At 40.7% G+C, this 13,075-nt stretch overlaps 1 protein-coding gene across 2 annotated transcripts in view; it reads right to left on the bottom strand.

The window, feature by feature from the left end:
• Odad2 (outer dynein arm docking complex subunit 2) overlaps window positions 1-13,075 on the bottom strand; it is a 158,238-nt gene that overhangs the window by 37,676 nt on the left and 107,487 nt on the right. For both annotated transcript variants that reach the window (XM_028873095.2, XM_037206385.1), the window contains one exon: window positions 865-1,053. In XM_028873095.2, coding sequence (XP_028728928.1) covers window positions 865-1,053 — 189 coding nt within the window. The remainder of the gene's footprint in view (window positions 1-864; window positions 1,054-13,075) is intronic.

Genomic DNA, 13,075 nt, shown 5'->3' with positions numbered 1-13,075 from the left:
AACTGGGTATGAAGTGGTTTTCCACTGTCCTGTTCTCTTGACGCAGAGAACGTGTTGCCCTCTGAGTCTGACAGATCCTCTTGGAAACGGTGGGTGTCCCACACTGACTGTTCCGCCAGGGTTTGCATTTCTGTTTTGCCCCACCACTGCCGACTGGTACTCCAGCTCCGTTCAGATAGCTCTGGGCATGGTGAAGTCATTGTCTCAAGGCGCTGCTTCAGCTGGCACAGTTTTAAATAAAAAGTGCAATACCGCTAAAGCCCTCTAGCTTGAGACCATCACAGTCCAGGCGTCTAAGCTGGGAGGGAACAATTCAGCTTCTAACGCTGGAATGAACAGCACCTTAAGAATAATGACGGGGCAGAGAAGATGACAGCTAGCACTTACCTAGCAGCACTTGTATTTGCCATGGCTTTGCTTGCCAACAACAAATAGTAAAAAAAAAAAAAAAAAAAACCTTTATTTAACAAAGACCTTGTGTATTATTATTCCATTTATAAAATATGTCTTTGTGTTCACTGGTCTTAGGGAAGCTTGACGAGTTGAAGACAATCTTACACTTTTTTTTTTGTTGTTTTTTTTTTGTTTTTTTTTTGTTTTTCGAGACAGGGTTTCTCTGTGTAGCTTTGCGCCTTTCCTGGAACTCACTTGGTAGCCCAGGCTGGCCTCGAACTCACAGAGATCCACCTGGCTCTGCCTCCCGAGTGCTGGGATTAAAGGCGTGCGCCACCACCGCCCGGCGACAATCTTACACTTTATAAGCAATGGGCACTAGACCCGAATTCAGATCTCTGGACTTCACATTCCTTCCTTTTTACTCTCCCGTGATTTGAGGGAACACCGTGAAAACAAGGGGTTACTTACTGTGTTGGCAAGTTTGGACAACAGAGGGACAACTCCATGGTCTGTGATGACAGCTAAGTTTTCCTGGTCTTTTGCTATGTTGGTGATAGCAGCACAGACACTTGCCAGGACCTCTTTATTATCTGACTTCAATAAATTGACAACCAGTTCCAAACCACCAACAAAGGAACGGACCATTTCTCCAGCATCCTGGATAAAAGAGAAACACCTTCTTTTAGGCTAGTGTACAAAAGGTAGAAGTTAATAATAAGGCTGTTAGGTATATTTTAAGATAAAAGAAAAATTTAGTTTAGTATATTTCTGTATTTTCAAATTCTATGTATATATGTATGTTTACATATGTAATAGTGAATAGGTAGGTACGCAACAGGTATACACAGATTGGTTTGAAAAATTACTGTAGGAGCTACTGAGAAGGTAACAAAATGCAGCTGGTTTTTGGTATCTGCAGACAGTTATATGAAGTCAGTGCAAATACTGAATTAGCCAACAGTGAACCATTGTTCTTTGGGCGAAACACAGAGGAGTTCTGACTAGCTCTGGGGACAATATCTTTGCCAGCTGATCAATGTATAACATTATTGCACATGTTCAGTTTGAGCACACCTTATTTTCTATATTAAACAATCACATTTACTTATCTATTTATTTATTTATTATTTATTTATCTAACTATCTTTGGGTGGGGGTTGTGCTTGCCACAGCAGACTAGTGGTCAGAGGACAGCTTGCAGGAGTCAGTTCTCTCGTCCCACCATGTGGGACCAGAGGATCTGACTTAGGGGTCGGACTCAGTAGCAAGTGCCTTTACCAGCCGAGTCACCATGCAAAATAAATGCACATATATATTTGCAACTCATTAACATTCACACCATGGCCAGCAGCACTATAACTCACGTATAGAAGCCTGTCAAACACATATTTTCCCTAAAAAGCATATCAAAGCCTTCTTGTGCTTAAGAACCATCGGCAATACTTCAGCACTGTGCCTGGGGACAGTTTAGTAGTGAAATAATGAACACAAGACACAAAAAATATGAAAAATGTGGCTCCACATGGACTCCTAGATGGCCCCATGTTTCCAGCATGGGCTGAAACAAACATATCGAGTGACCTGCGTGGCCTCCTCAGCCTCAGCCGGGAGCATGCTTCCAAGGACCTGGACTCTGCACCTTTCTGCCTGTCTCCAAGAATGACCACGAAAGGGCCTCAAGAGTGAGTTGGGATTCCCAAGGGGCTTCTATGGAGAATCTGTGGATGAGGCACGTTGATACACACACACCGTGTGGCCATCGTGTTGGGCACATCTGGTGAGGAAATCAGATGTGCATTGGGAAAGGACACGGTTCCAGCCAGGCATGGTGGCGCAAGCCTGTAATGCCAGCATGGGGCTGAGGCAGGAGGACTGTGGATCTGATGAAAGCCTGAGCTGCAGGACCCTGCCTCCATGGGGAGGGGGTGGGGGTGAGGATAGGAAAGGAAGGGAAATACAGTGACGAGCACACCAAAGAGCAGGTGGATAGGGCAGAAACATGCTGGGGACTGCTTTAAACAATGGGGTTTAACATCCCTTTTAGACGCGGTGTGAACTGCAAATCTGTTAGCCCAACTAAAACTTACAATCCTGTGCAGCAGGTGTGATTATTTCCAGTTTAGATCTTTAAAACTGATTTAAAAATTGAAAACTACTTTAGAGCTATTGAACCTCATAAGCTCGATTATATCCTGCATAAAGGCAAGACGCCATGTGAGCTTTATCAATCATCAATTTGGTTTTCACATTCCCATACCTCCTAAATTCATCCATGTTGTTGCACCCGATGCAGGATAAAACCCAAGCTTCTAAACAGGGTTACTAAGGCATTCTCTGTAGTCCTGGTCCTCATCTCTAGCCTCAACTTGATCACTTCTAATATCTCACATAAGCACTAGTCTACTGGTCTCTTCTGCTGAGAACTAGCATTAAGTGGCTCCTAAAATACTTCACTCAAAGCACAGATTACTATAGGTAGTGAATGGCTTCTTCGTTTATCTTTTACCTTGAACTCTAAATTCTAGGTAGGCAGATGGTCCATTATTCACACTAGTCATGCCAGTGTCTAGCAGTTAGCACTTGCTCAAATCATGGACTTTCCCACTGCAAGCCTGTAGGGGGTGCAGAGGTCTTTGAGCTCACAGACATGCACTAGGAGAACCTGGAATGTTAGGCACACAGGGTTGTTCCTTCAAAGGAAGGAATACAAACCCCGTTTTCTGCCCAGAAGGCTGGAGAGGAAGTGCTTTCTGGCCTGATGACCTTTGCATTATCTGTGTGGCAGGAGATTGCCCAGCACCAGATTCTCCTCACACCTTTATCATAAATGTCTTTTTCTTGGTCAACTTACAGAACCTTTATAGACTTTATAAAGTTTCAATGTAGTAATGTCTGATCTGTATTTAGCTGACTTTGTTCCTCAGAGAGATTTATGTATGCTTTGTTGTGCTCGTGGGATTGAGTTGATGACCACCAGAATAATCTTCACCAAATTTTGCTGTGTTTAAATATGCCTAAAATAAACTACTTAGGGCCAGACTTCCAACGTTTGAACCAACGCCGGCTACTGAGTTGCGTTGAGTTGAACTGCCTTCTTGCCTCCCAGGACTTGTCACTCTGCTGGCTATGAAGGTCTCAGAGACCCCACACAAGCCTGCATGTGTAATAAACCAAACTAATCTCCCAGTGGAAGCTGAAGCCAGGACAACAAGCCAGATCTGCCCAAGTACAAGGGCCAAACGAGAATCAGCAGGCAAAGTAGCCTTCTCCCATCGCCATGGGAACAGACAAGATCCATACTGGGGGCCTACCACTCAATGCCAAATGTAAGCACCATTTCCAATAGTTGGAACATGCTTCTAATGTGCCCATAAAATCATTTTTTTAATTGTTCCACTTTCACAAATTCTACAGAAAAAGGTTTTACTACAATACAAAAGAAACTACATTCACAATGTTAGCCTACATTTGTCACTTTATTAATTGAGCATTAAGATGCTATCAAACCTGAATATTATATTAAAAAAATTAAATAACTATCAAATATGTAACACCATCCTGTCCCATTGTTCTCTCCTAAAAAATAGCAAATCTCATTTCTCTTAAAAATGAGCAACATAAGGTTGGGGAGATGGCTCAATGGCCCACTTACTTTGCAAATATTGAGTATAGGAAGCTGGGTCCCCAGAACCACATAAAGGGCAGCAGGCCTCAGCCTATAACCCCAGGTTGTGAGGGTAGACACAGGGGATCCCAGGGCAAGTTGACTCATTAGACCAGTAGACAGTAGAATTAGTGAGTATAGGTTCAGTGTGAGATTCTTCCTCCATAAATAAATTGAAGAACAATTGAAAAAGACACATGACATCATGTGTCTTCAGGCTTCCCCAACACACGCATACATATACTGGTATACTCACATGTGATGCACATGCACACATACAACATGTACATATAAAATGTAAAAAATGATCAATATGAAAAAAACTGAAATAATTTTCAGTAGGAGTTAGGAATAACAAAGCCAGATGCAATGATGGAAAAAACTTCTGTGTTTACAGACAATAAGCATACATGAAACCAGACTTACAAAACAAACTGGTCATGTAATGTAACATTGTTATTTTACTTATTGTTAATATTATTATTAGTCTTTTGACAACATTGGGGATAGAAGCCAGGACCTTGTGTATGTTAGGTATGTATTTCATCCCTGAGCTACACCCCTACACCTTCAGTCATATTATTAAAAGAACTGAATGAAAATCATAAAAACCATTAAAAAAGAAATTATATTCACAACAGTTCTTATATCCTGTGATTATCAAACAAAACAAGTTTTAAATAGAAATGAAAGCTCTGAAATCAGGAAGGACAGAAAGATTGGTTTTGGACATCACACTGACCCAGTAGGAAAACAAGAAGGAATAAAGACTTCCTTCTCTAGATAGAAGGTGCGACTACACAATAATACAAAGCTGCAGAGGGACGGCACACACACACCAGAGTCCCAAAGGAGAAGAGTAAGCAGTAGGAAAGGAATTTAAAGTACAAATGGGGAGAATTCTCTCCTGAAGTAAGCAGAACCCAAGAGTATATTGAAATGAAATACTTGAGAAACCTTACCCAGGATGAGCTGCACATAAAGACACATCTTCGTCTATCTGCTGAACTTCAGTTAAAAAATAAAAATCCTGGGTCAGCAGTAGAAGACTTGTTTGGTTCTATGTAAAGCTCTGCTTTCAATCCACAGCAACATCACACTCAGAAGCATAGACAGACAGACATACAACACAGATACACACACACAAACACAGGCAAAGAGATGTAACACACACACACATGCACACACAATTCTTTGGTCATGCAAGACAAAAAATACAGTATTATTTTTGGACTGTCGATGAAGGAAAGTGGTTAACACAGCTGAGACAATCAAATGGGGTCTAATGGTCAAGCCAATCTCCAAAGTATAAAATGCCTTAAATGTGAAGCTTCCCAGAGGCCTTCTAAAGAGTCTACCATGAGAACACATGCCAGACATAAAGAAAGACTAGGAAGACATTGCGAATGGACTGGATTAGTTTTACATTGTCTTTTTATGTACTGGTAGGCATGTTAACTGTGCACACCTAACACGTAGGGTGATTTAATAACACACGCATATAGTGCAGGGCCAGCAAATCCAGTCTCTCTTTATTCATACACCCATAACTCTTCAAAACAAACCTGACTTCATCTTTCTGTGTTCATGTTGGCATTTTCTAGTATCTGTATATAAAAGAATATTTGGTATTTCTGTTCCTGGCTTATTTCTTGACGTAATGTCTTGATATAATGTCCTCCAGCTTCATTCATTTTGGTACAAATGACAAGACTTCATTCCTCTTTATGACTAAATAATATTCCATTGTGTGTAGGCACCACCCATCCATCTGTTGATGGACACTCATATCACTGTCATATCTTAGCTGGTGTGAATGTTACTGTGATAAATGTGCATATGCAGGCATGTGTTTGGTACCCTGACTATATTTCCTCTGGATATAAATATAAGTCCAGAGTGGGATTTATGGATTGTATAGGAATTCTGATTCTGATTTTGTTGTTCTGAGGCACCTTCATGCAGGATTATGTCCTCTTCCCATCTCAGAACACAGACACACACACACACACACACACACACACACACACACACACACACACCACTCAAAAGACATTTCCTCTAGCCACACATACAGCATTGGGAGAGGAGCCTTCTCTATAATCCAAGGGTAACCCTAGACTGGCCTAAGGCTGTCATGGATGTCCAGGATACTCGCCCATTATTTGGTTCAGGGTTCAAGCATTCCCAGTAAGCTATGAGATGATGTCAGTTGAGTCCCCTGGAAAGTTTTATTTCTACTCCTTACTTAAGGTATTATCATAATTGACCACACCAAGAAAGACAGAATAAAAAGAGGGAAGTAGTCTGGTCCTCATGATGCTATGGAGCTGCTGAGTCCAATGACCCTAAAACAAATCCCACACACGATTTGACATTTGCAGCAGAAGTGTCTGTAGCCTTGTGTTCATCCTGTTTCAGTGATTTTTCTCACTCATCTCTTTCTGAAACAAGAGCTACCCAGCTAGGTAGGGCAACACATGTCTAATCCTAGAGACAAAGGAGGCAAAGGAGAAGGCGCCTGAGTTTGAGGCCAGCCTGAGTGATATAGTGAGACCTTGTCTTGGGAACAATTAAAAAACAAACAAACAAACAAACAAAAAACCCAAAACCATCAGACAAAGAGAAAAAGAAACAGAGGTCCCCAGTCAACTTTGCAGAATCTCCCTTGGGAAATATGGTTTTGTTCATCACTCAGTTGACAGTCAATGTTTGTTGTTTTTTTTTTTTTTTTTTTTTTTTTTTAAAGATTGAGAGAAGTACAACTTCAAAATACTTCAGCATAGGACTGGAGATGAGGCTCAGTGGTAGAGCTCTTGTCTAGCATGTACAAGGGCCAAAGTTAATTCTTGAGTGCTGCCAAAAGTAATAATTAAACAGACAGCTGGCTAGCTAGATGATGGATAGATACCCATAGTCACAATACCAAAAAGAAAAGAATGTAAGGTCTCTGCACTGGGCTTTAAATTGGTAAGTTCATACCCATAGTCACAAAGACCAAAAAGAAAAGAATGTAAGGTCTCTACGCTGGACTTTTAATTGGTAAGTTCAGGTCAATGGGTCAGGCTGGGAATTGCCCTTGTCCTCTGAAGCCAGCCTCATGGGCCTACCAGCTTTCCAATTCTGCATAAGCTGGGGGCCTTGGGGCTGTACTGGGGAAAATGACAAATGACCACATCTGTCTCTGATCCAAGAGCTTCCTAAGGTGGATGGTATGAGACACATGGAGCCAAAGTCTCAGCTGAGACCCATGTCCTGGCCCACCCGGGTCTCAGACAGTTTGCAGTCCTTGGGACAATAAAAATGCCAGCCCTGAGTGCCCCGGCCCCTGAAGAGTTGATTATTTGTTTTGAAGGTGAGGCTTCTTTCTTTTCTTTTCATATTTAAAGATTTTTAAACATACGACATCTTGCCTCACGTAGTCTCTCTGGAAAGGGAGACAGTATATTTGAGGGTGGAAAAGACAATTCCTCTGCCAAAGCTGTCTTGCACTAATGCTGAAGGGCTGGGCAAAGCCACCACATTTTCCACCTTCTCACATATCCTAGAAACTGCTCTCCGCCAGGTTCACCACGGTGCAGTCCTGCTCTGCACAACTCAGACACTCGTCTGTAATGGGAAAGCCCTTAGTAATAACAGCAATAAAAGCAATGACTGCCCACTTGTCTGCAGTTTAGAAAGGATTTCCATACACATGTATTTCCTTTGATTATGACAAAATAGCCTAAGGGATTGTTAGGACCTCACGGCATAGACATGGGGTTCAAAATTCATGGAGAACAGACCGTAGTAAATCTACTTCAATGTCAAAATCTAGCATGTTTTCACTGAGGGCAACCCTAAGCACTCATGATTGTATTTATCACTTTAACTCTGGCTTAAGACACTCAGAAGACTCTTCACAGCTTAGGAGATCCCTAATGCCAAAGGATGTGAAGTTCTGTGACCAACCCAAAGCAGACAGTGGAAGACAGAAGGGAGACCCCCTCGGGAAGCTCTCAGAGGTGGAGCTGTTGGAGCAGTAGGAAAAAGTGTGTCAAGTCCAGATTAGACAAGATCAAGCAGAACACACAGATAAGAGGATAGTGTAAAGATAGCAAAATATCAACATCTTTTTTTTTTTTTTTTTTTTTTTGGTTTTTCGAGACAGGGTTTCTCTATGTAGCTTTGCGCCTTTCCTGGAACTCACTTGGTAGCCCAGGCTGGCCTTGAACTCACAGAGATCCGCCTGCCTCTGCCTCCCAAGTGCTGGGATTAAAGGCGTGTGCCACCATCGCCCGGCTTCAACATCTTATTAGAATTTAACCAGGAGGAAAACATTAAGCTCTTATTTATCAATGAATACAGAGTGGAAAACTGTGTGCTTTGATAGAGAGCTTCAGGCACAGGTATGAGATCTCTTTTACCTCCAGCAAAAGGAACGGGCAGTTTTCTGAAGATGTGGCACACACAATATGACTAAAGCACATACAAGGCCAGGAGAATATGACTTAAGACAAAAATTTGAATCAGAAGAGCTATAAAAAAAGGCCGTATGGTGCATAGCATAGTATTTGAAAATGATTTTAAAAATAGAACATTGCATATAAAACTTTCAAAAATCCTCCATTCACATTTGAATAGTATGTCAGAGATCCAAAACAGGCACATCCCACCCTGAAAGTGTAGTCAGTGACTTAAACCTTTGAAAAGTCTCAGTAGAACCCATGTGTACTTGAGAACAGAGTATTATTTGTAGAGGTCTGTCACAATAAGATCCTTGTTCTAACCCAGTGGTTAACAAATCCCCCAGCCTAAAAGAATCACTTTTAAATTCAAATTGCCTTGTACATTCAAATGCAGGTTTTAAGAACAGTAGAATCAGGGTATCATTCAGCATCCTTTTCCTTATGGACTGAAGGCGATGCAAATTAGATTCAGGAGAAGAAAGGAGGCAAGCTTTATAATCCAGCTTTACTGAGAAGAAAGCTTTACTCTAATTGGCTCTCAAGAAAAAGAATGTAAATTAATAGTTCTAATTTTTCCCTAACTCCTTAACCCAATTCAGGGAAATCTGCTTAAACATTACAGAAAAGGGTGTTTATTTTTTTTTTCCCACTTAGCGGTGTTCTGTGCTGACTCTACTTTGGGTGAATATTGCATTAACTGTGAGGTGCTGTTGTGTACCGGACGATTACAGAGTTAACGATGCAACATTCTCCGCCAGTGATGTATTGGAAAGGTGCTAAACAAATACACATCTTGAAATAGATGTGATTTATAAACTCAATGTAATATATTTGCATATATTTTATGTATGTACATTTGTATACATTTTTACTGTTACTGTATATTTAAAACTTAACAAACAAACACGTGTATTCCATAACACAGATTGAGGAAGGAAAGTGAATTCCTGTTTAGGTTCAGATGCTTCTAAATGGTGAGTTGCATGGATCAGGCTAAGAACACTTAAAATGGTAATCACAGAGTCAAAAATTGCTCCCATGAAATACTGAACCCCCCAAACTGGGGGCCTCATCTTACAGAGACTGTTTTCCAAACTTTACTTCTTGCACCACACTTTCTGTAAGTATGTGGTCCACACAACCATCCGGCACAAAAGAGTCTATTAAACTCGTGACACATATAAAACACATTGACTGTATCAAACCCTCATCTGTGTGGATGCTTCCCAATGTAGGAGGCCAGCTTTCCCATCTCCCTTGTGTTTATGTATCTTTAACCAGTTCCCATATCAAATGGTTTTTGTAGGTCTCCTCTCCCAACTATCAAGGTTCCTCTTAAAACGCACCCAGAATTTAACACAGATTCCCAGATGTGGCCCAGCCAGAAGAGTATGCTGGGACTCTTATCTTTTGCGATCTAGCTATGGGACTTCTGCTGTGGACTGAGTAACTATATGCACAATTTCAGCAGTCAGGTTGCTGTGTTTGTGTATAATTTTGAAGCCAGCTGAAATCTTTCCTTGCCTTCAGTGAATTACCACACATCCACAACACCCTTATCTTGCACTTAAGGGATTTTAACCACCCTTTATGGCACTAATTAAGCTGAATAGTTTCCATATAATTGATACAAGCTTTCAGATGTAGATTTCACCTTGTGGAATTTATTTTTGCACGGCACTCAGAGAAACTAAGGGAGGTGTCTGAATCTTTTAATGTATGCAATGTACTCGATGATTCTTGTTTTAGCAAATTCCTTGGAGAGGCAAAAATGTAGTTGCTATTTCTTTTTAAAAAAACAAAATGGTGATTCTTGAGCTTTATGGCATATTAGCATCACTCTGGGAATTCTTAAAATTTCCCCAGCCCAAAGCTATGATTTGGGTTCTAAAATTCATGTGGAACTTGATCACCAATGTGACAGCAGTTGAGAGCACATGTAGGGGTGATTGTGCCACGAGGGCAGAGCTCCTGTTAGAAAGGCCTTCTTGCCCTTCTGCCTTTTGCCATGTGTACCAGCTCAGAAACAGAGAGTGACCCTCACAAGACATGGTGTCAGTGCCTTGATCGTGACTGCCCCGAACCATAGAAAACAAATTTTTACTGTTTTGACTTCTGTGAGGTAAAGTTCAGCAGCAGAAATAGACCAAGACACCCAAGTTGTAATCCAAATCATTTTGATCACCATGTATGGGGATGGGAGCTGGCAACATAAGATTACAGGTCATTCCAATGCATATGTGCACTGGGTTGAATATTTGGGAGACATTTTAGGTTCATGATCATTAACAACATGACATCGAGCAAGCTACTTCTCCTCTATAAACTGTAATGACTGCATCCGTGAAGTTGAAAAGTGTTGAGAGAGAAAGAGAGAGAGAGAAAGAGAGAGAAAGAGATGTTACTGTAATTCTTACTTAATAACTGTTCTTGTTTTACTATATTAAGGTTAAAACCTTCCTTTTTAATTAGATAAAAAAAAAGGGGGAATACTGTGAGATAATGCTCTTGTACACTGTAAAGACTTGTCACTTGAATTATTTAATAAAACACTGATTGGTCAGTAATCAGGCAGGAAGTATAGGTGGGGCAACCAGACTAGGAGAATTCTGAAAAGAGGAAGGGCAGAGTCAGGAGTTGCCAGCCAGATAGATGCAGAGGAAGCAAGATGAGAATGTCATTTTTGAGAAAAGGTACCAAGCCACATTGCTAAACATAGATAAGAATTATGGGTTAATTTAAGTGTAAGAGCTAGTTAGTAATAAGCCTGAGCTACTGCCTGAGCATGTGCTTTGTATTGAGAGATTCAAAACTAACTATTCCTCAGTTCCAATTTTGCACAAAATCATCCAGGATGATTTAGAACCCAAGTATCCAGCTCTCAATCTCAATGATAGAGATTTATTATTTTTAAATCTGTGAAGGTTATTTTAACGCATGATGAGTATAATGAATCATCTCTCTGGATAATTATCAAAGTGTGCTGTTACTGCTTCCAACATTGCCACATCAGTGTCAAAATGATGAACTCAATTGCCTCTGTTTTAGTTGAAGAGCAAATACATAAGACACACATCGCACACTACTATAAGGCCCTCTGAAAGTGGGAACTCACAGCAAGATAACTAGTAAAGAATGAGCAAAATCTGGGCTATGAAAACATGATGGAACACTAGTTTCTGTGTTAACCTCAAAAATAGTAAAGAATATAAAAATCAGGATTTTTTTTCCAAAACAAAAAAAAAATTCTCAAACTTAATGGAAGGCTTGTAACAAGGAGCCCTTACTAAAGAACCTTCAGCAAGAATAGTTGACTTTTGTAGCATTCTAAATCACTCTGCTCCTAGCTCATGCACTGGACCCTCAGCATCATTTCAAGCATGTTGTCAAGAGAAACATGCAGCCTAGCAACCACACAGGGACAGAAAAGGCCTTGAGCTCCATTCTAAGAGATGGAGGATGACTTGACCTGGAAGGAAGCTGGTAAATCCACAGAGGCAAACAAGACACTGGAGAAAATATAGAAAGGTCTTGGAAGTGAGACATTCATAAATGGCCTAGTAAGGTTCCAGCACAATCCCAGAGAGAGGAAAACACCACACATACCTGCATTTTCATCTAAGCTGATACCGAGGCTCTACGCAGACAGAAATGAAATGTAATGTTGAGTGTGTGACATAATGTGCCACAGTGGCTATTGTTACAGGGTGGGAGACACAAACGTGCAAGGCCACTGAGAAGGAATTCTACAAATAGATTAATAAATGAGTGTATTGGCCAACCAGAGACCTCAGGGACCACACACTGTCACAGAACTAGTAACCTGTAATATAGACAAAACAACACACACACACACACACACACACACACACACACACACACACACACACTCTCTGGCAGAAAGGACAAAAAAAATCTCTAGAAAGAGATGAATTTGGTTTTCAGAGTCTTCAAGTCATATTTAAAGTGTTTTCAATCCAAATTATGAGACAACTAGAGCACTGGTTCTCCACCTTCCTAATGCTTTGATCCTTGAATACAGTCCTCATGTGTGGTGACACCCAACTGTCAAATTATCTTGTTGACAATTCTCTGAGGAAGGAGAGAATATCAATAAAAAGATTTAAAAATTTAAAGGACAGTTAAATAGACCTTCTATTCAGTTTAAGTGAAAACTTAATAGCTGAAAAAAAAAAAAAAGAAAGGCTCAACAGAGCAAGAGGAAGAGCCACTCAGTGAACAGATCAAGTCAGATGATCTGCTCTAAAGAGCCGAAGGAAAGGAGTGAAGAGGATTGGACAGCATCTCAGAGGCCCGGGACATTATCAAGTACATCAGTATTTACATGTGACAGTTCTAGAAAGAAAGGAGCAGATGGAATGCTTGAAACATAATTCTCAAGCAGCATTTTCTAAAGCTATGTTAAAGCCTTCCATCTATGCATCCAAGTAAATCAACAAATGTCATGTAAGATAGACTCAAGGAGATCTAAATTTAAACACATCATAGTTCAACTCTGGCAAGACAAAGAATCTTGAAAGACGCAAAACAAAATGAGCCATCCCTT

Source organism: Peromyscus leucopus, chromosome 5 (genome assembly GCF_004664715.2).
Source record: "Peromyscus leucopus breed LL Stock chromosome 5, UCI_PerLeu_2.1, whole genome shotgun sequence".
In the NCBI taxonomy this organism is placed as follows: domain Eukaryota; kingdom Metazoa; phylum Chordata; class Mammalia; order Rodentia; family Cricetidae; genus Peromyscus; species Peromyscus leucopus.
Note: the sequence above shows the minus strand (reverse complement) of the source record. Positions and strands in the feature narration are given on the sequence as shown.